Raw genomic sequence first — 27,427 nt, forward strand, 5'->3', positions numbered from 1 at the left:
TTGTGACGATCCGACCCGTCGTCACGTGAGTTACCGCCCGTTTTCCCCATGTTATGCTTCTTTAAGTTTTATTATCAGTATTTGATGTGTTAGAGTTGGTTTGGAATGGTTTTGATAAGAAATGAGACACTTAGTCTCTTTTAAGAAGGCTTAAGTTGGAAAAGTCAACCGGATGTTGACTTTTGTGTTAGAGGGCTCGGATTTGAATTCCGATGATTTGGTTAGCTTCGGGGGATGATTTGTGACTTAGGAGTGCGATCGGAATTGATTTTGGAGGTTCGGTGTAGAATTAGGCTTGAATTGGCGAAGTTAGTATTTTGGCGAATTCCGGTTGGTAGGTGAAATTTTGATCCGGGGGTCGGAATGAGATTCCGAGAGTTGCAGTAGCTTCGTTAGGTGATTTTGGATGTGTGTGCAAAATTTCAGGTCATTCGGAGGTGTTTTGGTTGGGTTTCTGATCGAATGCGTGTTTCGGAAGTTTTAGAAGAACTTAGGCTTGAATTCGATGAGAAATGATGGTTTTAGTGTTGTTTGAGGTGTTTCAATGATTGGAGCAAGTTTGAATAAGGTATTGGATCATGCTTGTATTTTTGGTTGAGGTCCCGAGGGCCTCGGGGTGATTTCGGATGGCTAACGGGAAGTTTTGAACTTAAGAGATTTGCAGAACCTGTGCTGCTTCTGGTATTTTCGCTTCTGCGGAATTGGGACCGCAGAAGCGAGAGGAGAGACGCAGAAGCGGCAGGGACCGCAGGTGCGGAATTGGTGACCGCATCTGCGGAGTCACTGATGCGACAGGAGGACCGCAGGTGCGGTATTTGAGCTCTTATGGGGATCCGCAGATGCGTTAATTTGTCCGCAGAAGCGGGAGGCGCAGGAGCGAATGTTAAACCGCAGAAGCGGATATGTCCGCAAAAGCGGTGTATTGACCGCAAAAGCGGGAGCCGCAGATGCGGCCATGGAGCCGCAGATGCGGAAATAACTGGTCAGAATAGTTTTTATTTCCCGTCGCGAATTTTTGAAAGGGTTTCATATTTTCACTTCGGACTTGGAGAATTTGGGCGAGTTGGAGGAGAGGAATCAAGGGACTTCATTGAGGTAAGAATTTCTAAACCAAAAACACGATTTTATGGTGCAAACACATGAAATTAGACTGAAAACTCAAGGATTTAAGGTCAAAAATGGTGGTTTAGGGCTTGAAACCTAAGAGAACAAAATGGGAATTTGAGGGGTCATTTGGACTCCGATTTTGGTGTCCTTTATAAGTATAGACTCGCGCGAGATAAGGAATCCGGTGATGTAAAATTTATAATTTTTCGAGAAGTGGGCCCGGGGCTCGGGTTTTGCCAACTTCGTGATTTTCGATGTTTTTCGAGTCTTTTCGATTGGGTTATATTCCCTTAGCATATTGTGACGTATTCGTTGTGGTTTTGGTCAGATTCGACGCGCGAAGAGGTGAATTCGAAAGGCAAGGGCATAGCAAGCTAGGACTTTGGCCGGCTTGAGGTTAGTAATAAATGTAAATGTTGTGTTGAGGGTTTGAAACCCCGAATTTGCACAACGTAGTGCTATGTGAGGTGACTTGCACGCCGGATAACGGGCGTGGGGTAGAGCACCGTCGGGGATTGTGACTTGGTCCGTCCCGCTTAATAAAAATTAATACCTATTTGTTTGTAGTTTCGTGATATCCTTATAAAAATGGATTAAATTGTTATCATGGGGCCTTGTGCCAACTACTTGAATCCTTCAGAGATTGTTTTAATGATTTCTTACCATATTCATAAATATTAAACTCAGTCCTGGTATTTAATATTGTGTTTGCAAACTCAGCCTTTTTTCTTAAATTAGAAATTAAGTTAATATTTTAAATGAAGTTTGGGCTGAATATTTTTATACTATTGTGCCGAAAGGCTTATGTGATTTTTGGACTGAGTATGGGATCGGGCTGCACGCCACAGCAGTATTATAATGATATTGATATGAGGCCAAGGGCCGGTTTGATGCCACGAGATGGCTTATTATTGCGCTTGGGCCGTAAGGGGCCCCTCCCGGAGTCTGCACACTCCCAGTGAGCGCCGTCGACGTTAAATAAATGGAGCGGGCTGCACGGCCGCAGCGGGGTACTGGAGGTACCAGTTTATGTGTTGCATTGCATACTTGATTGCCATTTACTTATTTATCTGCTGTGATATTCTATAATTGTTTTTCATTAGTTTATTGAGTTGATATTATTTAGATTGAGCTGCTGTAATTACAGCTTACTTTGTGCCTGTCCAGGATTTCTTACTCTCAACCCTTATTTATGTTTATTACTTTCTGGGTTGGAAGTACTCACAATACTCCCTTCACCTTGTGTGCAGATTCAGGTACACCACAGGGTGAGTGAGGACTTGTTTAGCGGAGCAGCATTTATCCGGGAGTATCGAGGTAGCTGCATGGCGTTCGCAGCCTTGATCTCTCCCATCCATTTTATCCTTTTATTCGTATTTTTCTTTCCTAGACGGACTTGTGATAGGTGAATATTCCGTTTTAGAGGCTCATGTTCGTGACACCAGATCTGTGGGCTATTTAGTATTTTATCTTGGGATTTTTGAATGTTAAAAATTATTTCAGAGGTTCCGCATTTAAATTGCTGTTTTTACTTGTGAATATTCATTTATCCACCTAGGTTATTTGGTCAAGGTTGTGTAAATGGTCGGGCTTGCCTAGCAGTGTGTTGGGCGCCATCACGACCGGAGTTGGGGTTGTGACACATGTCCAATTATCTTCCAAGACTTCTTGAAAAAATAAGCATTTAACCCATCATCCCCTGGTGCTTTTGAATCTTCAATCCCCTGCAAAGCTTCATATACTTCCTCCTTTGTAAATTGCTTTGTTAGTTCTAGCTGGTGCTTCCTTGTAAGTACAGGGCCTCTTTTCATAATAGTGAGGTTAATGGCAGGTAGTCTTCTAGTTGATTCACCCAATAGCCTCTTATACAACCCAATGACTTCCTGCTCCACTCCATCTTCATTTGTTATCCAGTTTCCTCCCTCATCCTTTATCATTTTGATTTGATTTTGTGCTGCTCTCCCTTTCATGTTTGCAAAGAATAATGCTGTATTTGAATCACCTAGTTTGAGCCATTGTACCCGTGACTTTTGCTTATAGATTCCTTCCTCTATCGTACTCCATTTTTCCAGTTCTTTCCTAGCTTTCTTCTCTGCTTCAAACATATCCCTACTCAAAGTAGTCTGCCTCATTTGAGCTTGCACATTTGCCAATTCTTCTCTCTTTTGTTGCACCTTCTTTGTTATCCTTGTATATTCCTGCCTGTTTAAACTCTTAAGACCATATTTTACCTTCTTTAGATTCTGTATTATACCTTCCATCTTATTGCCCTTATATTTCCGACCATTCTGTACTATTTTGTCAAACTCATCATGTTCAGCTAGGCAATTGTAGAACTTGAACGCTCTCCTTCTGTTATCATTTTCCTGCTCTAATTCAATACTCAATGGTGAGTGGTCTGAAAACTGAGGATCTAGAACTTGTACTTGCATTGGTGCCATTTCTAGCATCCATTTGGCATTCACTATCCCTCTATCTATTCTACTATATACATGGTTATTTGTCCATGTATACCCCCTTCCCACTGTGACTAATTCCGTCATTTGGCACTCCATCATAAATTCTCTGAAGTCCTTTATTTCATTCATATGTACTTCAGTACCATTCATTCTGTCCTCCATATCCTTGATTGCATTGAAATCACCCATGATCAACCAAGGTACTGTCATTTGTTCTTCCAGCTCCCTCAAATTGTTCCACAAATCACATCTATTAGCTGTTGTATGTAATCCATACACAGCTGTAAATGCAAACAGGACAGTGCCGTTCCTATTTTTTACTATTCCATGTATGAATTGCTGATGAACCTTCAATTGTGAAAACATTATCTTGTTAGAATCCCACATCAGCCATATTCTACCTTTACCATTCACTGAGCTGTTTGCACACCACTTCCAACCTGCAACTATTTTTGTAATCATATTATTAATCATCTCATCTTTAATTGTATGCTCTATTATTGCAATCATAGTTACTTTATTCTCCTTTATAAACTCCTTCATCTCCCTTTGTTTATACACTTTGTTGAAACCCCTAACATTCCACGTGACTATCTTCATACTGTTATGATTGTTTGAGGTTCTTGTCCTGTATTCTCCAGCATCCTCTCCTGCTCATCAACTTTATCTGCCCAATTGTTTTGCTCCATCATTGAATCCCCCCTCAAAGGGGTAAATCCATTTGTGATTTTTAAAGTACCTTGTTGGTGGTTGCTCTGCTTGTTATGTGAACTTCTTCCACTTGCTTTCTGCCATGTTTCCTTATCATTTTCCTCTTTATCATTCTGCTCTTGCTCCCCTTGATTTCCTTTCTCCTCCTCATTTTGTTTATTTTGTTCCTTTGCTACCCATTGTACTGTAGGCTTCTGCATCTTAGCTTGTTGCATTTGTCCTCCCTTCTTTTGCATTATTCTTTGCTGCTTTTGTTGTTCATACCCCTGAACTTTATCTTGTGCTTCCCCATGTCCATTCATATTGTTACAATCATGTCCTACCATACAGCATTTTTGGCAGTAGGTTGGAACCCAGTCATATTCCACTTTCTGTTCAAAATTCTTCCCCGATGGATCCTGTACCACAATACTCATAGGAAGTTCTTTAGATATGTCCATTTCTATAAACACCCTCGCACACGAAATTCTAGCTGCACTAGAGGTGCATTCATCAGCATAAATTGGACATCCTAAAGCACTTGCTATCCTACTTAATGTGATTTCCCCCCAACAATTCAACGGCAAATTTGGGAAACTCACCCATAATGGTATATCCTTCAACACTTCATCATAGAAATTAAATTCAGCAGTCCATGATTTAAGTATAATAGGTTTATTATCTATTGTGTGTGGTCCTGTGTACAGGACTTCATTCTTATCCTCAATCGTGTTGAACAAAACCACAAAATAGCCCTCATTGTGATAGTATACTCTAGGTTTAGCAGCAAAATTCCAATTCGAGGCTATGAATCTCTCTATTGTCCCAATTGATGGTGACGCTCCAATGACATACATCACCACTGCCTTTTTCCACTTCTCATTCTCCTCTTCCATTTCTTCCTGCTATAATTGGACCTTTTTAATCCCATCCTGAATCATTGGAGGGATAAAAATAAGATTCATTCCTCTTTCCGCCAACCTATTCCCTGCAAACAGTTTTGCCCATGGTTTCTCTAATTTCCCTTCAGTTTTCTCACGTTTTCCCTGCTCTTTCTGTTCTTGTGTTCCTTGCCTACTCGTACTAGCCCTCACCTTTGCTGATACTTGATCTGTGACCTCCTTCCCAACAGCTTCATCAACAGTATTCAATGTAACAGTGTTCAATGGAACAGTACTTTTTGATCCAAACATCCCAATTGTTGCTGTAGGCGTCAAATTTGGAGAATTCCTGTTGTTACTACTCAGATTCACCGGTGTTTTCGACTTTGTTGCTTCAAACCCAGCTGAATCTGCTTGCATCAAACTTTTCCCTCTATCGTTACTTAGGGTTTCCTTTGTAGCATTACTCTTTCCTTGACCATTGCTACTACTTCCTAAACCTACAAACTCCGCCAATTGCATCTTTGTCGTGTTTTTCCTTGGTCGTCCTCATCCCATTTCCGATCAGCGTATTTTAGCATTCACACTTAAAATGCGCCGAGAGAAGGAGAGATAATACTATACTTTAGGAATCCTTAGTTTCAACACTTTTATCCAAACAGGTAAGTGATTATTTATAAAACTAGTATTTATAAACGTGCGTTGCACGTTAAATCCTGTCAATTTTACATCACAAGAAATGTTAGATAATATTATTTGTAATTATGTAACATTTGTTGTATGAGGTACAAAATCCAATATTTGAAATAAAGTGACCATATATCTTTATTTATTGTCACTTACAAATATACAGATGCTAAAAATTGTTACTAAAAGCTTAAATTGAACGAATTTCAATATTTTTTTTTGTAAAAATTTGCTTTTGTTGTGCCTTTTTACTATAGGAACGTGAATAAACTTTTAGTCTTTGAATATATCAATAAATATATAAAAAATATTAATTGTTAGCCTTGCATTCTATCTACATTGCTTCTTTAAATTTGTATACAATTGTTCTCTTTTGAAAACTAAATTCTAATTATTCTAACATGTACAATTAAGTAATGACATCAAATTTTGCAATTCGATTGAAGCCGCATTGTGATTACATGAAAGTTCCAACTATAAATTTTGTCCTAAGATTACCATTTTTTTAAGTAGAAGCCGATTTTATTTCTCACAAATTTGTGTTATAGACTCACTGACTTACTTGATATGTTGGATTTTATATCACGTTAATTTATTCACCATACTAAGGCTTTGTGTTATTATAAACTCTTTTAAATATCTGTAAGAGTAATTATTTTATAATTCAGTACTAAAATTCCCAATTTCAATGGACTCCACTCCAAAAATTTACTACGCTTCATATGCTAATTAGTTCAGATTCCCCCTAACTCTTTCGCGATTTTTTTCTCCCTTAAATTATTACTCAAGTACATTAATGTAAATAGTGAACGATGTTAGGTCATATTAATTAGAACTTTTAAAATGATATACAATTTTATATCGAGCATAACATGCAGAAGCTCACGTCGTTCACAATCTTTATTTAGTTTGTAGTTACAAATTAAGCACAAGTCCAAAGGTCATACTGCTCACAATTTTTCCATTTCGATTCTTAATTTTCCCAATTATTTCAATTTGGTTTGAATTTTGTTAAAAAGTTAACCATATGCCAAATTATGATATATTTATTAAAAAAATAATTATACTTAAAAAGTAGAGAAATTTACACTTTGTAATGAAAAATATGTAGTTCGGCTAGGTTTTTTTTCTCCTATTGTTTCTTAATTTCCCAGAATGATCTGCATAGAGATAAATTCGGTATTTTAAATGGAAAATAAAAGATTTTATGGAAAGACATATGAAAAGAGATAGTTCTTTAACCAATTCATATTGAAATTTGATTCAGATCCATTGTTTTCACAATTTTTACTAATCCAAAGTTATTAAATACTATAAATTATTGCTAAATAACTAAGTAAAAAACAACAATATTTTTTCAGCTTCACGTCCAATCTAAGTTGATGTAGTATGAACAAAAGTCATTACCGAAGCTCGGATAATAGCACAAACAGTCAATAACATTTTTATACGACAGAAGTCAACACCAAGTAAATTTATTGAAGCTTACCTTTGAGATTTGCTGGTATAGCTTCCTTTTTCCAAAAGTTGCATGGAAATATAATGAGTTGCTTGCTAATGGCTGAATACTTAAAACACCTTTACTTTTTATACTAAAAAGTTATATAGCTTTATTTTCATTAAAAAATAATGAATTATAAATATTAGTGCTAACCTCTATAATCTTCTGAATCTCTTCTTTATTGAAAAATTATTATGCGTGTTCCATAATATGCTATAGTCTAACTATTGTAGCCATAATGTCATACATAATAACAATTTAAGAAATTTATGTGAACAAACTTTCTTAACTTAATTGAGAGTGGCATAAACCTTATACTTACAGTCATATAATTACCAACTGTACTTCTCGAATAGGATTCACCCAGCAAATAAATAAAAAATTGACGAGCAAATAGCTTAGGGTCGTGAAGCAATCTTATCTTAAGGAGGTTTATCTTTTTCCATATTACTGAAGTTATTTAATAGATAATTAAATATGCTATTTTAACATAATAGGTTTTTAATTTGTCTATGTAATCATGATAGGTATAGTGTACTTTATTAATTGTGCTTTTCTAAACCTAGTAGATAATTAGTGACCGAGCTTTAGACACCAAATTTTAGGTGACCGAGCTTTAGACACCAAAATTCAGAGATAGTATTTAAGTAGATCTCTATTTATATTGTATTTTACTAAAAAACCTATAATTTTATGTCACGACCCGGATTTCCCACCATCGGGAGTCGTGATGGCGCCTACTGTTGGAGCTAGGCAAGCCAAACATTTGAACATTTTCGGATAACAACATAACAATAATAAAATAACGAGTTTTTAAATAAATACGGAAGTCTTTTAAAACATAAATAACTGAAAACCCAAAAATGCGGAAGTCTAATATTTCACTACCCAAGACTGGAGTCGCTATCTCACGAACTACTAAAGAGTGCTACAAACAAGTCTGAATAGAAATACATAAATGTCTGTCCCGTACAATGGAAACAAACTGAAACATAGAAAGGGACTCCGGCCTGCGAACGCCAGCTAGGCTACCTCGTAAGTCCCTGGACTGAAGTCAGCTCCCGATCAATATCCTACTACTGTGGTCCAAAAGCTGCTCCGGTACCGTGATCTGTGCAAAAGAGCACAGAAGTGTAGCATCAGCACAACCGACCCCATGTGCTGGTAAGTGCCTGGCCTAACCCCGGCGAAGTAGTGACGAGGCTAGACAGGACTACCAAGTCAACCTGTGCAGTTCAATGTATATATGTGCAATACAAGGAAAGGATACAGAAATTAAACAGTTAAGAGGGAGGGGAGCATACTATGGGGGAGTACAGCCCGGATATAAAATTGACAATTTAAGTAAGAAACAGGGCAATAACAATAGTTAATAAGAGCAGGAAAATCAACAGTTGCACGGCATCAACCTTCGTGCTTTTACTCTCATTCTCACAAAAAGCAATCAAATAAAGTGCACGGCATCACCCTTCGTGCTTTCCCTCACATACTCTCATATCATGGCACGGAATGATCCTTCGTGCAATTATAATCAAATCAGAGCACGGAATGTCCCTTCGTGCATAAATAATTAAAGCATGGCACGGAATGACCCTTCGTGCAAATATAATCAAGCATGGCACGGAATGACCCTTCGTGCAAATATAATCAAAACATGGCACGGAATGACCCTTCGTGCATTATCACTCTTCCTCACCCAAACGGTAATCACAACCAAACGGGGCGAGGAGATAACCAAATAATAAGAAATGTCTCGACAAGGGAATTACACAATTAGCAGCTAAATCCCGGCAAGGGAGCAACAACAACACTTTCACATCCCGGCAAGGGGGATAATCAACATACTCAAACCATCTCGGCCAGGGATTAATCATATCACTTTCTCTTTCTTTCCTTTCTTACTCAATAGTCTTATTATCGTTGGAGCCAACGCTCCAAAGAATTTACAATTCATATTTAGTCCTCATACCCTTCACATTGCATAGAAAATTCATCAATTAACATGGAAGGGTCATAACAATATCAGGATAAGTACATACAAGGACCCACGGTCATGCTAGACACCGGTGTATAGATACTCGTCACCATGCCTATACACCGTACTCGATCATTTAGCAATTAGCAAATAATAACACTCTAATCCTATTCCTTCAAGCCAAAGTTAGATCAAACACTTACCTCAAATGCTCCAAACCCAACTCAATCCTCTAGTATAGCTTTACCCGTCGAATTCACCACCAAACCGCTCGAATCTAGTCACAAATTACTTGAGTGTATCAATAAAAGCTAATCTAATAAATTTGAATGCATGAAAAGTGAATTTCCCAAAATGCCCCCGGGCCCACGTGGTCAAAACCCGAGGTTCGAACCGAAACCCGATTACCCATTCCCCCATGAACTCAAATATGTAAGTTATTTTGGAATCGGACCTCAAATTAAGGTCCAAAACCCCCAAATTTAGGAACCCTAGTTCTAACCTAAATTTTCAAATTCCCCCATTAAAATCTTTGTTTTGAAGTTGAAATTATGTTTAAGGATGTTAAGGAGTATAGAAAATCAGTTAGAAATCACTTACCAATCGTTTTGAAGAAGAAGAATCGTTTGGAAAATCGCCACTTATGTTTTGGGTTTTGAAAAAGTTTAAAAAAGATTGAAAATCCCGACTTTATATACTTTACTGAAGGCCGGCGCGGACCGCACAAAAATGCACCGCGGCCGCGCCGAGGAAGGGAAGAAAAATGACTCTCTGAACCTACCCAGCGCGGACCGCACTGATTTGGTGCGCGGCCGCGCTGGTTGACCTAGAATTCACTGGCCCTCTAAACCTGGCCACGCGGACCGCGCAGAAATGCACCGCGGCCGCGTGGCTTCCAGCGCGGACCGCGCGAAAATGACCGCGGCCGCGCTGGGGGCCTGCAACACCTGGACCTGCAAATTTCTGATACTTTTAAGTTTAAGACCCTCCCGGGACCCACTCAAAACTCACCCGAGCCCTCGGGGCTCCAAACCAAACATGCACATAACTCCAAAAACATCCTACGGACTCATCCGTGCGATCAAATCGCCAAAACAACATCGAATTAGGCCTCAAGACCCATGATTTCCTTCCAATTTCCATGAAACATCAAATTTTACTGCTTCTAGCTCAAAACACGTCAAATGACGTCCAAATCTAACCAAACTTCACAGCAATTGCTTAACTCATATTTAAGACTTGTGCCGGGCGTCGGAACCAAAATACGAGCCCAACAGCACAGTCTTCTAAACAGATAACACTTTTCAATTCTTTAATTATTTTCAGAAAACGATTTCACGTAAAAATTCATTCCTCAGACTCGGTACCTCGGAATTTGATTCCGGGCACACCCCCAAGTCTCATATTTTCCTACGGACCCTCCGGGACTGTCGAATCACGAGTCCGGGTCCGTTTGCCCAAAACGTTGACTGAAGTCAAACTTAATCAATTAAAACGTCAAAATTTTATTATTTTTCTCACAAATTCATATTTAAACGTTCCGGATACGCGCCCGGACTGCGCACACAAACTCGAGGCAACCCCCAAGTGAGGTTTTCACGGCCTCAGAAATACAAAGTGAGTAGGAATAGAGGTGATGACCCTTTGGGTCGTCACATTTTATGAATCTTAAGGCTATTTTGGTCAACCAACATTATATTCGTGCTTTTATAATAATATAGATATAGATAGATAAGTTTCAGCACTTAAAAGTTACTCCCTCCGGTCCAAAATAAGTGATTTTTTGGCCTTTTTCTTGTGGTCCAAAATAAGTGATTTTTCTAGATTTCAAGAATGAATTAATTATTTTTTTCCAACATTATCCTTGGAGTAAATAGTGTTGGAATGTGTTTTATGAGTGTTTATGTGAGATAGTAAAGGTTAATAAGGTCAATTCCATTGCTAATTAATGCTAAAAGGTGAATTTCTTAATCTGTGTGAAAACATCCAAAAAATCACTTATTTTGGATCGGGAGGGAGTAGTTATTTCCAGCTAATCCAAACGGGCTCTAAATGTCCATATCTTAATATGGCCAACCAAAATCTTCATTAATTTACATGGTCTAAAATTTTCTGGTGTGGCCAACCAAACACAGGTAAACGCTGAGAATTCTCATAAGAAACTTCCAACCGGCTCTGGTTTGAACTCTGAATACATTACAACAGATTGTCGTCACGTTCTTCTCGAAACTCACCTTTATGGCTCCACACACCTCTCCCTACGTATATTCCTTAACAATATATATAACGAAAAACAGTTCATTTACATCCAAAGTTAAAAAACCGCCTTTTTTTAGCACACGCTTATCTCCATATATATATATATGAACTTCCCTTGACTACTATTCATCTTCTTTCTACAGTATACTTTTCAATTTTTAAGTCAAATTCGATTCTCTTGTACAGTATTTTTCCCTAAAATTCGTTATTTCTGTCGAAATTTCCATCAGTTTTCTGGTGATTTGTAGAAGTAATAAAGCGAGATCGATGACGATCACGGAGTCGCCGGAGAGTCTTACGTCATTGAGCGACAATAACAGCAACCTTCGAAGACGACGTAGCGGTGGTGCTAAAGCTGTAGAGGATGTGATTGAATCGGATTCGAGCTCCGCAGTGGAAGCTTCTAGTAGTTCGGATGACGTAACAGGTGACGTCGGAGATGGCAAGTTCAGTGATGGAAATGAAATTCAGGAGGAGCAGAACGAGAAGGTTGAGAATGAGGAGCAGAGGAAAGAGACTGAAACGACGCCGTTGAAGTATGTTTATAGAGCGTCGGCGCCGGCTCACCGGCGAATTAAAGAAAGTCCTCTCAGCTCCGCCGCCATTTTCAAACAAGTATGCTCTTCTTCTTAACGCTTTTGACTTTGTATTTTTATAAGAGTTTTAAGTTGTGTAAAGATTCTTTTACTGTCTCTTAAAAGGAAATAACAGTTAATTTTATTTAATAACAGCTACAATTGTTAACCTATAACAAATGGTTAGCAACATAATATAGCAGGTTAAATTGCACGAATGGTCAGTGTATATAATGATTGGCTGATGTAATTTTTGGTTGAATTCAACTGATGGAAGACTGTTAAAAGGTAGAATATCAAGTTGATGTTATTTGGAGTTGCATTTCAGGTGTCTTACGAATAATTTCTAACATAGTTAGTCTGAATTCCCCATAATTAAGCGGTTTTAGAGCTTTTTTCTAATTTAGTTCGTGCATCTTGTTGTAGAGTCATGCAGGGCTACTCAATCTCTGTATAGTGGTGCTTATTGCCGTAAACAGCAGGCTGATTATCGAAAATTTGATGAAGGTACATTTCTTTCTCTAATGTCAGTCCTCTGTTCCATTTGGCTAGTCAGCGGGAACCTTCCCGATGTGTGATGCATCTTTCTCGACATCAAAGAATCCGTCTTAGGGGTGGTAATAGGCTGCCATAAAAAAACAATAGAAGGAATCATAGGTTGTTCTCTGATGAATATGTATTTGATTAAACAGTTAGTGAGGAACCCACACCACGATTTCAGTATGCTGTGTTCATGTAAGTCTTGGGAAAATTTCCACCCTTAAATCAACCGGGAAAAATGAAATTGGATAAAATTGCAGCTTCACCTTCTTTCCAAAGTGCTATGCTGTAGCTGGAAGAGTATGGTTGGCAGGGGAGGTGGAGAGGAGCAAGGTGAGATGGCACATTATCATAGGGAAAAGCACAGTGGGGCCAACACGTGACAGTTGAGGCCTCATCCCATCTAAAACCGCCCAACCTGCCCCATTGCCGTCTCAATCCCTGTAACGTTTTAGTCGCAATTGGGTTATATGATATGACTATATTTCAGAGGGTTCTAGTATTCTTGTTGCACATGACAAACTCTTGACTATCTATTGCAGTATGGCTTGTTAATTGGGTCGGGCTTCTGGTTTAGTTCAACATCATTAAGAGATTGGCCACTGCTGCTGTGCTGGTAGTGTTCTTAAGCCCTTTTTAATCTGTTTTTATGCTGACATTGTTGAAGATAAAATAATAAAGTTGTTGATGTGCTTGCAGTCTTACCCTCCCAATTTTCCCTCTAGCTGCTTTTCTTGTTGAGAAGCTGGTACAGAAGAAGTATATGACTGAACGTGTAAGTCAGAGTAACCTCTTCTTTCTTCCCTTCATCATATGTTAATCCTTCCATATCAATGAAAAGAGTCTGCTCAGACATGGATGAGTCACACTTCAAGAAGGTTTACACCGGAATAATTCTGGCTCTTGTGACTTGTCCTGCTGGTGTTCTCACTCTTTGAACTCATGTTACCTTTTATTGTTTTTTGACTTTAAGTTTAGCAAGTGAATTTTCTAACTGATCTTGCAGGTAGTTGTCACTCTTCACATAATTATAACAACAGCTGCCATTTTGTATCCAGTTTTGGTCATCCTCAGGTTTGTCCTCATTCTGTCATGAAACTCTTTGATATATACATCCTCTTAAGAGGGTGCTCAGCCAGCCTTCATTGGCGTTTGTGTGTGTGTTGTAAAATTGAGACATTGTTATGGTAGATTTGGTGAATGTTAAAAAAAATGCTATTATCTGGGTTTTAGAAGTTGTTGCTTATGAATTAATTTTGCATTCTAAGTTGGATTTTCGGTTAAGATAAACATTAAGCTATTGCATATGTGGATTATTAAGGAAACTTTATAGATGAAATAGGTTGGAAAATTAGAAAGTTAGTAAAAGAAAATAAATCATTGATCTGAATTAGAAATTTGCTACATGGACAAGGGGACAAGTGAATCATTGCTAATTCAGAGATTTAAAATGATTCATATATATCAACAAATTGCAGCTTTTTAATTCTTTGGTCCATATAAAGATTGTTTATATAGAATTATCATTTCTGTGTTACATATACATATTTTTATTTTTTTCTTCATTGCGCTTTTCTTCACTATAGCTAGTGGTTGCCTAAAGTCTGACAGACATGGTGCTTTTCTATGCTTTTTGCCTTTGATTACACTGGGTATAGCCGCCTGTTGAAACTCAGTTGAAATTTAAATTGCGAGGAGAGAATCTTCAATTATGTTTCCATACTCTATTTTATTGCTAATATACACTGAAAAACTAGTGAGCCAAAAGTATTTTAAATTTCACAGGTGTGATTCTGCTTTTCTAGCGGGTGTTACATTGATGCTTTTTGCTTGCGTTGTGTGGATGAAACTGGTTTCTTATGCACATACAAGTTATGATATGAGACAGCTTGCGAAATCTGTGGATAAGGTATGACTAGTTTATTCTTTCTCGTGGATCAAAAATCTGATCTTGATTAAGGGTTCATTCCCCGTGAAAATGTTCAAGACAACCAACTTTTCTGTTTAAACTATGGTACTCATGCTGGTATTCTGCTCATCTGAGATGATGTCGCAATATGAAGTCTCTCATATTAAGTTTTTAAATGTTTTCAGGGTGAACATTCAGATGTCAACTACTCATACGATGTTAATTTCAAGAGTTTGGCTTACTTCATGGTTGCTCCAACTTTGTGCTATCAGGTAGGTTCAGCTGACCCTTCCGGAGTTGTTGTCACTGATTTCATCCCCTGGCAGAGTGCTTACAACAAGTGCATTATAGATCAGCATCTTGTGTTTCTCCAGATTCACTAAGATATAATTTAGATAACTCTGTCGAGCAACTTAGTTTGAAATTTGAAAAATTCCATTATGTTTTGTTTCTGCCGAGTCTGCATAGATTTGAAGAGATTGTAGGTAATTTAATATGAGTACCTTCCATGTGATTTTATTGCCAAGAATATAAAAAATTTTATTTAGAATTATCTCCGTGCTTAAATTAGAGAGACTATTGCTTTAGACCCTTTTTCCTCTTCCAGTTTGTATTCTGAAGCATGTCCTGGCCCTGAAGTACTCATATGCACGTTAAATGGTGAAGCAATTGGCTGTGTTCAAATTATGCTAAAGGATCAAATTGTGAGTAGGGGTGTTCTTAAAACCCGAAAAACCGAACCAAACCGACTAAAAAACCGATACTTTTTCGGTTTGGTTTGGTTTTGGTTTTAGTAAAAAAAAAAAACTGAACCAAACCGAATATAGAAGTAGCTATTTAAAATTTATTATTATACCCATATATATGTATATTTTTATACAAAGTTTCTAAAATTTTATGTTCCATTTTAATAGTTTGCACTTTTAGTCTAGTTCTTTGCTGTTATGTTAATCTAGTTCTTTGCCTTTACATTCTAGTTTGATTAGTAGTTTTCTTTTGCTAAGTACAAGAATTTATTTCATGTTAAAAATAATTTATTTCATGTGAGCGGTTGGCCGTGGTGGGTACGAGAAGAGGTAGAGGGAGGCCTAAGAAGTATTGGGGAGAGGTGATCAGGCAGGACATGGTACGAATGCGGATTTCCGAGGACATGGCCCTTGATAGGAAGGTCTGGAGGTCAAGCATTAGGGTTGTAGGTTAGGGGGTAGTAGAACTTTTCTTACTTCTTTCCGGGGGTGAGGCGGGGTTGGATTAGGGTTGGCCTTAGATGACTTGCAGTTTATGTTGAATACACACTATACTTGCTGTTTATCTGAGCCCCGGGCCTGGTTACTGTTATTGCATGTCATCCATCTTTTGATTGTTATGCTTCTGTTACTATTACGATTTCTACTGGAGTTACTAATGAATTGTCTTTTCTTGTTTTTCTTATTTCCATCTTTCTGAGCCGAGGGTCTATCGGAAACAGCCTCTCTGCCCTATCGGGGTAGGGGTAAGGTCTGCGTACACATTACCCTCCCCAGACCCCACTTGGTGGGATTTTACTGGGTAGTTGTTGTTGTATTTTTAATTGAGTCCTAAAATTATTCATCACTATTTGGTTTAATTATCATCAATATATCTTGGTAAATGATAGATTTCTCAAAGAGCAATTGGTTTGATAGTGTTATGTTGATAATGTAGTCGCCGGAATATGTGTTTGGTAGTGTATATCTCATATTTAAGAAAAAGCCGATAAATAACCGAAAAAATCGAAAAACCGACAAAAACCGACATACACCGAATCGATAAAAAACCGACTTAATTGGTTTGGTTTGGTTCCAATATTTGAAAAACCGACTTACTTGGTTTGTTTTCTTTTTAGTGAAAAACCGATCTAAATCGAACCATGAACACCCCTAATTGTGAGCATCAAATATTGCTATATCATTTTTCCAGTCATGTGCATATATTGTTATGGAGATGTAATTAGTATACCGCTCTGCTTATGTTCACAAGTACTTGTATTTTTTACTACGCGGATGCGATGGGGCTACAGTTAGTGAACACTACAATGGGGCCCCTCTGATCTTTTTCGAGTGGAGTAAAGTCCCATTCCTTTCATAATAATAGGAAATCAACTATCATCAGCAATTTAACAATGAAAAATTATGAACCCTTTTGATCAACTTTTTCTTACTGTTTGTTTCTTCAACTCATTAGTTTTTGCATATGCATATTCTCTTATCTGAAGCTTAGCTATCCTCGCACTGCATGCATTCGGAAGGGTTGGCTGGCGCGCCAACTCATCAAGCTGGTAATTTTTACAGGATTTATGGGATTTATCATTGAACAGGTAACTTCTCTTTAGCTTGACAGCACAATGTGCCTTCTGTCTTTGCAAAGAAAAATATATTAACCTTAGCATCTTAATGCAGTATATTAACCCAATTGTGCAAAACTCACAACATCCATTGAAAGGAGACCTTTTATACGCCATCGAGAGGGTATTGAGGCTTTCACTTCCAAATTTATATGTCTGGCTCTGCATGTTCTACTGCCTCTTTCATCTTTGGTATGTCCTCTAAATTTGATTTATATATTTAGTATGATTATGATTCTTTTTAATATGAATTCTATTTCTTGATTATTGTCTTTCTCGCCATATTTTTTGATGTCCCAATCTTATTTGCAAGGTTTTTATACTTAATAGTAAAACAAGTGTTAGGAACATTCTTGCTGTGTATTTGTCATCACGCTTTCCTGTTTTCATTTCAAATATGTTTAACTAAACTGTTCCATGTCACTATTTGACCATTTAATACGCAAGTCACATTATACTTGAACTGGATTGTCTAAATGTTGTGAGTACTGAGTAGAGGGGGATAAAGTTTGAAGGACTGGAAGGTGCAAAATGGGATGGGAGGTGCTTGATGAGCCTGAGTGGTTTTAATTCAGTAGTGTTTTATTCCTCCTTGATAGCTATCCAAGGACAAAAACATAGGTAGCTGCCTGTTAAATTTCGGAGCTGAAACTTGAACAGGTGTACTGCAAAGACAGAGAAAAAAATCCTAACAAAGAAGAGTGTGCATTTAAGTTCCGAATAACCTAATGCTAACTATTAAGAGTAATGATTCACATTTTCAATAAACTTTGACCTTATAAAAAAGGACTATTGATTCATACTAGAACTCATATCTCAATTGGGTTTTGGAATAATGTTTTCTTCGTCAAAGATCTAAATCTGTGCCTGATGTTTGCATTAGACTTGTGTACTTTTATGTTAGTGACATAATTGCTTTTATGAGCTTTGATGTTATTATTTCATGCTCTATAGTGAAATAAAAGAAATCTATCCATCCAGCCCAGTTCATGACATCACCATGGTTAGTCTGTGAAGTCCATTCTTTATCAAGAACGAATGTGTGAAAGTCCATAAGATTTCACTGTGGTGGGGGTTTATCTGTTTGCTGTACTCCTAGTAATGGATCTCGTGTTAGATTATGAGAAGCTTCACATTTCAGGATAAGACGCCAGAACTTATTCTGTTATATCTGAATAACTACTAAAATAAATATTTGGATTATGTGTTCTAGCACTGCAACAGAATGAGTTTTATTTAGTCAATACACTTCTTGTAGGCTAAATATACTTGGGGAACTTCTGCGATTTGGGGATCGTGAGTTCTACAAAGATTGGTGGAATGCAAAAACTATTGATGAGGTAAATTAAAATATCACACTGCCTTGCTCTTTTTGTTTCTGTATCCGAATGATACAGAGCTTGCTAGGGTTTCTCATTCATTTCCTTTTTTTCTGGTTGCACCATTGCGGCTGCTGTTACCAGTATTGGAGACTCTGGAATATGGTATGTAATTCTACCCTCTTTTGATGTCATAGCTTGATTTCTTATGCATTACCTAGAAGTGGATCTTTCAGAAGACTATTGATGTTTCAGTCTTGTGATAAATGGCGTCACAAATCTGATCTTGGTCATGTTTGGACTGCTCAGTTTTGCATTAGGGTAAATTTTGTATTAGCAAAAGCGGATGTCATTGTGTCTTAACTTGATTTTGGACATATGTTTTTTTGACAAAGGTAACAGTAATGTAGTATATAAAAAATAAAAATAAAAAATAAAAAAAAGAAACCCAGCACAAAGGTTGTGCTGGTAACCATTTACAGATTCCAAAAGAAGCAAAAACCTATTCTTGTTCTTCTTACAAGGATTCTATGATGTCTAAAATCGATTCTTCATTATTCACATAATTTTCTTTACACCAAAAATGAAACAACAAGATACAGTTCATCTTTAACTTCTGAATAGGACTGCTTCTGTCTTCAAAACACCTGGCATTCCTTTACTTCCAAACTATCCACCATATGCACACTGGGATCAAATTCCACCAGGTTTTTCCTTACAGTGCCCTCCTGATTATGCCAGCATCTCAGTAAATCTGTTGTGGTTTTTGGCATAGTCTCCAATCATACTGAGAAAAAGTTGCCACAACTGGGAAGTAACTCTACAGTGCAGAAACAAATGGCTATTGCTTTCTGAGCCTGTAGAGCACATATAGCATCTGGAGCTCAGTTAAAACCTCTTTTCATTAGGTTCTCATGAGTTAGACAGGCCTGCTTAGCAACTAACCATGAAAAGCATACCACTTTGAAAGGAGCCTTGGTTTTCCAAATTTGTTTCCAAGGCCAATTGTTGTCTCCCTGATTGTTTCCCGATAGTAAGGTGTAAGCTGATTGGACTGTGAATGACTTCTTGCTAGTCCCCTTCCATATCAAAGAGTCTGTTGTATTTGTTGTGCCCTGAAATAACTCCAAATGCCTCAATAGCTCAGCTACTCTGTCTATTTCCCAGTCATTTAGAGACCTTCTGGGATTGAAGTTCCACCCCTGCTGACCCCACATCTCCCCAATTGTTGCTTCAGAACTGGATAGTAAGTTGTGTAAGTCAGGAAATAAAGCTTTAAGAGGATCGTGCCCAAGCCAATTGTCATGCCAGAAAGAAATTCTACTGCCATCACCAATATTGAAGCCACAATGGGTGATGAAATTGGGCCAAAGAGATCTCATAGCTCTCCAATTACTAACTCCAAAAGTAGCTTTCACGTTTTTGGTGCACCAATGGGATAACTGGCCATACTTGTAGTTGATCACCTGCCTCTATAATGCCTCTTCCTCACAGTTATATCTCCAAAGCCATTTTGAAAGTAGACTTTTGTTCTGCTTCCTAAAATCTTTGATACCCATGCCACCCACTTTCTTGCTGGAGATGAGAGTCTTCCAATTTACCAGGTGATAAGTTTTGTTCTCCTTGTTGCCTTGCCAAATGAATTTTCTTCTTAGAGTGTCAAGTCTCTTTTCCACTTTAGTTGGAATAGGAAACAGAGACATTACATAAGTAGGGATGGAATCTAACACACTGTTTACTAGGACCACTCTTCCCCCAAAAGAAAGGTATTAATTTTGGACATATGTGAACCTATTATAAGAGAAGACTTCCCTGTTTCCGGTTGTCCGGCTAGCTCTTGAGAAGACTTGAAAGATCTGACATTCAAGGAGTCTCTGAAGGATGAAAGTGTCCGGCTAAATCTCTCAAGACAAGATTATGCACTTATTTGGCTACCAAGTATATTGATAAATGACTGTTGCATATACGGCTATGCAAATATGTGGCCTGCTAGCACATTAAGAAATGACTAGGCATTGCATCCTGCAGGTAGCAGCATACTTGCATGTGTCCGTATCTGGTATCATGTCTCCAGAGACAGGGGAGAAAATGGTCTTTGCTTGCTTGAGAGTAGTTTTTTCAGTGGATCTGATGCTTGCAAAATGTTTGCTTTTCCAACTGTCTGATCCTTTTTCTCACCTCTACTTTTTCCTGATAAAATGTGATTCCTTATAAGCCTTGGCCAAACAGAAACCCATCAAAGTGTTTCATATATATGCTTGTGTTCTGTTTGGTAATATGAACGACAATATCAGGTTACTAACCACAATCGTTTTTCAGCGTTAGAGAAAGTTAAATAAGCGGTATTGCCATCTGTTACTGAAAAAGGTCTAGATAGAGCAACGGTAAAGTTATCTCCGTGTGACCTATAGGTCACGGGTTCGAGCCGTGGAACCAGCCGCTAATGCTTGCATTAGGGTAGGTTGTCTACATCACAACCCTTGGGACGCGGCCCTTCCCCGGACCCTGCGCGAACGTAGAACGCGTTGTGCACCAGGCTGCCTTTATATTGAAGTGTATTAAGGAAAAAGGTCTGGATTTTTTCTATGGAACAGCTGATTTAAGTCTAGATATTTTCTACGATTCTCTAAACAAATGTAAACAGTTTCAAAAGTGAACTTTAAGATTATATTTAATGCTGAAAGGTAAACCAAAAACTTAAAAAAACACAAGATCAAATGGGGCTGAAAGATTGTTCAATTCTCCAGGTAAATGAAAAATCCTACCCTTGTATTTTCTGGACACAATATTATTCTGTCTAGATGCTGCACAGTTCTCCCTTTTTGAGTAGATGCAATTCTAATCCAGGGGAAACTGGTAACAAGGGATAAATTGTCTTTGTACGCACTTGTTTCAATTTGCTTTAGTCTATCATGATTGTCAAACATTTTTCTGACAATAGTAACCCGAGTATTGGTGACAACTGCAGCCTGTACATAAGTGGATGGTGCGTCACATTTATTTCCCATGCTTAAGGAATGGCATACCTAAGGTACTCTCAGACTTCTCTTGTTCTAGATTCTAATTTGTTTTTGAACTATCTTCTGTCTGCTTAAGTTGTGATCTTTTACGTGCTATTAGTTTCTATATATATACCCGATGTGAAAGCAGCAACAACAACAACAAACCCAGTATAATCCCACGAGTGGGGTCTGGGGAGGGTAGTGTATACGCAGACCTTACCCCTACCTTGAAGGCAGAGAGGTTATCTTGCGATAGACCCTCATATACCCGATATGAAAGGTGTCACGTTATTCGACATTATCTTGCTGTGCAGCAATCTATATGCACTTATTTGATCTTGTACTTACACCTCTCTTTTCACAAAACATAATAATCATAGCACTTTAACCTTGCATACCATATGGATTTTTGAATTACCAAGTTTCGAGTATATAATGTTGAAGATGTCAAAGTCCCACATCGGGAATTTAGCAATTTGGTTGGGAATTTTTCCCTATAAAAGGAGGCCTAATGTTTAGGATTTAGGACACACCTCTCATTTGCCTTCTCATCTTCTTAAGGCATTATCTTCTCTCTCTTTAGTATTATTTCACTTGTATTTTTGGAGTGGAATAAAATATTGGTTGTGTCTGAGGAAGTAGGCAAAAATTGGCCGAACCTCGTAAATTCTGGTGTTCCTTTTATTGTTGTCCTATTGTCTTATTTATTATTTAGTGGCTGCTATAATTTTGGTATAGTAGTTGTGACTCATTCACACTATATACATTTGGCTTCCGCAACAATTGGTATCAGAGCCAAGGTTCTGTCTGAGTATGCTCTGTGGTTGCAGTTTAGTCTGATCTTCCACACCAAAAAGGAAATAATCTTGATTAGTGTTGTCAGCTATTAAATAATATTTGTGTCAAAATTGGAGAAAATAAACAAGAAGAATCTACATCAAGTGTCAATAATAAGTCATCGTTGGCATCTTCGCTTATGACAAGAATTGTGTCAAATGCGAAATTTGCGGTAGAATTTTTTGACGGGTCAGGACATTTTGGGATGTGGCAAGGCAAAGTTCTAGATGTCCTTTTTCAACAAGGGCTAGATCTTGCCATTGGAGAAAGGAAACCAGATGTTATTGGAGAAGAAGATTGGAAAATTATCAACCGTGTTGCTTGCGGTACCATTCGATCCTACCTTGCTAGAGAGCAGAAATATCCATACACAAAGGAAACTTCTGCAATTAAATTAGGGAAAGCACTGGAGGATAAATTTTTGAAGAAAAACAGTCAAAATAAATTGTACATGGAAAAAAGACTGTTTCGCTTCACCTATGTTCCTGGTACCACAATGAATGAACATATCACCAATTTCAATAAGTTGGTCACAGATTTGCAAAATATGGATGCAACTTTTGATGACGGTGACTTGGCCTTGATGTTGTTGGGGTCACTTCCTGATGAGTACGAGCACCTTGAAACTACTCTACTCCATGGAAATGATAAAGTTTCTCTCAGAGAAGTTTGTTCGGCTTTGTACAGCTATGAACAAAGATAGGGAGAAAAACAGAAGGGCGGAGAAGGAGAGGCACTGGTTGTGAGGGGTCGTCCTCAAAATCAAACGAGGACAAAGAAGGGAAGATCCAAGTCAAGATCTAGACCCAGCAACGATAAATGTGCTTTTTGTCGAGAAAAGGGGCACGGGAAGAAAGACCGTCCAAAGTTGGAAGAATAAGGCCAAACATAACAATGGAAAGCCCATTATGGATTCAAATGTAGCTGATTGTGATGATTCAGACTTCTCATTAGTTACAACAGAGTCATCAACATCATCAGATATATGGTTGATGGACTCGGCTTGTAGCTATAATATGTGTCCCAACAGGGACTGGTTCGTGGATTTTCAAGAAAGAGAATATGGAGTCGTCCACACAGCGGATACCAGCCCTCTTACCTTATATGGCATTGGTTCAATACGATTAAGGAACCATGATGGAATGATCAAAACATTAACAGATGCTCGATATGTACCGGGTTTGAAGAAGAATCTTATCTCTGTGGGAGCCCTAGAATCAAAAGGGTTCAAAATCATTGCAGAAAATGGAGCGATGAGAATATGCTCTGGTGCACTAGTGGTATAAAGGCCAATCGGAAGAACAATAACATGTACCACTATGACGGTAGTACAGTTATTGGGACAGCAACAGTGACATCCAGTGACAACAAAGAGGCAGAAGCAACCAGGCTATGGCACATGCGCTTGGGACATGCTGGAGGAAAATCCTTGAAAACTCTATCAGATCAAGGATTGTTAAAAGGAGTAAAGACTTGCAACTTGGAGTTTTGCGAGCATTATGTCAAAGGAAAACAGACAAGGGTTAAATTTAGTACAACGATCCATAATACTAAAGGCATTTTGGATTATGTACACTCTGATGTTTGGGGTTCTTCCAAAATACCTTCATTGGGTGGGAAGCACTATTTCATAACCTTTGTTGATGATTTTTCCCTAAGAGTGTGGGTGTATACAATGAAGAGGAAAGATGAAGTGTTGGGAATTTTTCTCAAATGGAAGACGATGGTGGAGAATCAAACATGCAGGAGGATCAAGTGTATCCGCACAGATAATGGAGGTGAATACAAAAATGATCATTTCAATAAGGTCTGTGAAAAAGATGGCATTGTCCGACACTTCACTGTCAGACATACACCACAACAAAATAGAGTGGCAGAAGGTATGAACCGGACCTTGCTGGAGAAGGTACGATGTATGTTGTGCAATGCTGGCTTGGGCAAAGAATTTTGGGCTGAGGCAATTACATATGCATGCCACCTCATTAATCGTCTACCATCTGCTGCTATTGATGGCAAGACACCATTTGAAAAATGGTATGGAAAGCCTGTTGTAGATTATGACTCTTTGCACATGTTTGGCTCAACTGCATATTATCATGTGACAGAGTCAGAATTGGATCCAAGGGCAAAGAAGGCTATTTTTATGAGGATTACTTCTGGAGTCAAAGGATATCGCTTATGGTGTCCTATGACAAAGAAAGTAATATTCAATAGGGATGTTACCTTCGATGAATCTGCTATGGTAAGTAAGGTAACATATGGAGATACCAAACAAGATGAGGGTGCTTCTAAGCAGGTGGAGTTTGAGGGAAAATTTATTTTTCCTACACAAGAAGCAGAGGAGGAAACAAATGAAGATTATCCTCCGGAAGAAGAGCCAGTAGAGGGGGAGATTCCAACTCAGGAACCTCAACAACAACTTGAATCAATAGCAACCGGCAAGCCAAAAAAAACAATAAAAAAACCTGTTCGTCTCATAGAGACGGTGGCTTGTGCAGCCTCAATTGTAGCTGATGGTGTTCCCACCACTTATAAAGACGCAATCCAAAGTTCAGAAGAAGATAAGTGGAGGATTGCCATGAATGAAGAAATGCAGTCCCTTCATCAGAATCGCACATGGAAATTGGCCAATCTCCCGAAGAGAAAGAAAGCAATTGGGTGCAAATGGGTATTTGCAAAGAAAGAAGGATTTCCTAACCAAGAAGATGTTCGCTACAAAGCAAGATTGGTGGCCAAAGGATATGCTCAAAAGGAGGGAATTGATTATAATGAGGTGTTTTCTCTAGTCGTGAAACACCCCTCCATTAGAATTTTGTTGGCTTTGGTAGCACAGATGAATTGGAACTAGTTCAGTTAGATGTAAAAACTGCATTTTTACATGGAAACTTGGAAGAGGAAATCTATATGACTCAGCTAGAAGGATTCAAAGTTGTTGGAAAGGAAAATATGGTGTGCAAACTCGAAAAATCGTTGTACGGATTGAAACAATCTTCTAGACAATGGTACAAACGATTTGACAAGTTTATGTTGCAGCAAGGGTACAAGAGAAGCAAATACGGTCATTATGTGTATTTGCGCAAGCTTAAAGATGGTTCCTTTGTATATCTTCTCCTATATGTTGATGATATGTTTATAGCTTCCAAGAATTCGGAAGAAATTGATAAGTTGAAGATTCAACTGAAGAAGGAGTTCGAGATGAAGGATCTGGGTGAGGCAAAGAAAATTCTTGGCATGGAGATAATAAGAGATAGACATTCATAAAAACTCTGTTTATCTCAGAAAGAATATTTGAAGAGAGTACTACAGCGTTTTGGCATAGATGAGAAGACTAAGCCAGTTAGTACTCCACTTTCTCCCCATTTTAAGCTAAGTACTACTATGTCGTGAAAAGATGAAGCTGAACGGGAGTATATGTCAAGGGTACCATACGCAAATGTTGTTGGTATCATTTCGTATGAGAAATCATAGAAGAAGGTGGAGTCACGGTGAAGAAAATTCATACTACAGAGAATCCTGCTGATATGCTGACAAAAGTGGTGACTGCGGTCAAGTTTCAAAATTGGATTTGATCAACATTGTTGAACACTGAAGATTGAAGATGAAGACACAACCAAAATTTGTTATTGAGAGAAAATTGAAGATGTGGAATTTTGCCAAGGTGGAGATTTGTTGAAGATGTCAAAGTCCCACATCGTGAATTTGGCAATTTGGTTGGGAATTTTTCCCTATAAAAGGAGGCCTAATGTTTAGGATTTAGGACACAAATCTCATTTGCCTTCTCATCTTCTTAAGACATTTCTTTCTTCTCTCTTTAGTATTATTTTACTTGTATTTTTGGAGTGGAATAAAATATTGGTTGTGTCTGAGGAAGTAGGCAAAAATTGGCCGAACCTCGTAAATTCTGGTGTTCCTCTTATTGTTGTCCTATTGTCTTATTTATTATTTAGTGGATGCTATAATTTTGGTATAGTAGTTGTGACTTATTCACACTTTATACATTTGGCTTCCGCAACATATAAAAGGTAAAAAAAAACCCGTAGAATTACATTTGACATAGACCTTCATATTTTTCATGTCACTATTTTTATTTGGCAGGTAGTTTTTTGGTAAGTGTATACCTGGCTTAAAGCATCAGTTTGCTGCCTCGTATGATTTTTTCACTTTCTACTTTGACAGAAGTTTGGTTCTTACAATTTGTATAGTATACCTTATTTCATGATCTATTGTGTTAACTTAATTGCCAATGAATTCTTGGTGCAGGGGGTTGCGATGTTGATTTCTTTCTTTGTATCTGCTGTTTTCCACGAGGTACTTCCATCTTTTATTTTTAGACCAGAAGCAAATAATACAGCTTATGACAACTCAAAATGACTGGCTTTGAATGACATGTGATGTTGTTATCTTTAGCTGTGTATTGCTGTTCCTTGCCGACTATTCAAGTTTTGGGCTTTCTTTGGAATCATGTTTCAGGTACTGGTGTTTAAACACACGTGCATGTGTGTGTGTATATATATTGGTATAACAAGGGAGCTCTATTCATAAAATTAGTAAATACTTGATCGAAATTCATTGATCTGTATGAGTACTGACATGTAGTGGTGTTTTCTCTGATCAGATTCCCTTGGTCATACTCACGAACTTCTTGCAAAACAAGTTCAAAAGCTCGAATGTATGTCTTCCTGCGCTGTTATTCTCATGAGCTTAAGATAATTTATTCTCTTTTTACTGGTAACTTTATGTAGAGAAGCCAATTAAAGAAGTATGATATTCATAATGGGGGAACTGTTTCAGGTGGGCAACATGACATTCTGGTGCTTTTTCTGCATTCTTGGTCAACCAATGTGCGTGCTTCTGTATTATCATGATGTGATGAACAGAAAAGGTACTGCAAGTTAAGCTTCATCAGAACGCTTTGAACTGTCCAAGTGCTAAGCTAGTCCCCCGGGAGGGAGATCGGTAAAAAACTGCATCAATTGCTACTGCCACGAGTAAAGTTCCTGACAAGGAATACCTGCTGTTTTACTTATCTGTTGAAATGGACCGCATCACGTTAAAATTCTTTTGTAAATGTGATACTAGGGAATAGAGCAGAGTTGTTAATTTGTACTATATCACTCTGTTAACATTGGGGAAATGTATATCATTCTTGTTTAATGTAAGTGTAATAGTTTAATTTACAAAGTATCATAAAAGTAAACCAAGATGGGAGACTTTGAAATTTTCCTATTTCTTATGTCACATTCATAATGGTCAATATATAGTAAAGACATTCACTTATCATCATGCACGTTTATTATTTGCGTACTTGTTATTGTTACTACTTT

General features: G+C 38.0%; 3 protein-coding genes across 3 annotated transcripts; 1 reads left to right on the plus strand and 2 right to left on the minus strand.

The window, feature by feature from the left end:
• Positions 2,724 to 4,076, minus strand: LOC109227605. Its single transcript, XM_019392803.1, has one exon. The coding sequence runs from the start codon at positions 4,074 to 4,076 to the stop codon at positions 2,724 to 2,726; it is 1,353 nt and encodes a 450-aa protein (XP_019248348.1).
• On the minus strand, positions 4,163 to 5,152 carry LOC109227606. Its single transcript, XM_019392804.1, has one exon. The coding sequence runs from the start codon at positions 5,150 to 5,152 to the stop codon at positions 4,163 to 4,165; it is 990 nt and encodes a 329-aa protein (XP_019248349.1).
• Positions 11,496 to 27,380, plus strand: LOC109226554 (diacylglycerol O-acyltransferase 1-like). Its single transcript, XM_019391340.1, has 16 exons — positions 11,496 to 12,174; positions 12,561 to 12,641; positions 13,217 to 13,290; positions 13,374 to 13,449; positions 13,681 to 13,748; positions 14,460 to 14,583; positions 14,769 to 14,855; positions 16,817 to 16,918; positions 17,001 to 17,137; positions 18,204 to 18,285; positions 18,409 to 18,429; positions 21,233 to 21,295; positions 26,364 to 26,411; positions 26,511 to 26,573; positions 26,719 to 26,772; positions 26,895 to 27,380. Exons 1-16 carry the CDS (start codon positions 11,827 to 11,829, stop codon positions 26,997 to 26,999), a joined length of 1,533 nt encoding a protein of 510 aa, XP_019246885.1. The 5' UTR covers positions 11,496 to 11,826; the 3' UTR covers positions 27,000 to 27,380.

Source organism: Nicotiana attenuata, chromosome 6, assembly GCF_001879085.1.
Source record: "Nicotiana attenuata strain UT chromosome 6, NIATTr2, whole genome shotgun sequence".
NCBI lineage: Eukaryota > Viridiplantae > Streptophyta > Magnoliopsida > Solanales > Solanaceae > Nicotiana > Nicotiana attenuata.

Coding starts and splice junctions, on each gene's coding strand:
- LOC109227605 (XM_019392803.1), bottom strand. CDS start 4,076: ATGATTGCAATAATAGAGCATACAATTAAAGATGAGATGATTAATAAT.
- LOC109227606 (XM_019392804.1), bottom strand. CDS start 5,152: ATGGAAGAGGAGAATGAGAAGTGGAAAAAGGCAGTGGTGATGTATGTC.
- LOC109226554 (XM_019391340.1), top strand. CDS start 11,827: ATGACGATCACGGAGTCGCCGGAGAGTCTTACGTCATTGAGCGACAAT. Junction 17,138..18,203: donor TACTGCCTCTTTCATCTTTG/GTATGTCCTCTA, acceptor CACTTCTTGTAG/GCTAAATATACTTGGGGAAC. Junction 21,296..26,363: donor TAAGGAATGGCATACCTAAG/GTACTCTCAGAC, acceptor TTCTTGGTGCAG/GGGGTTGCGATGTTGATTTC.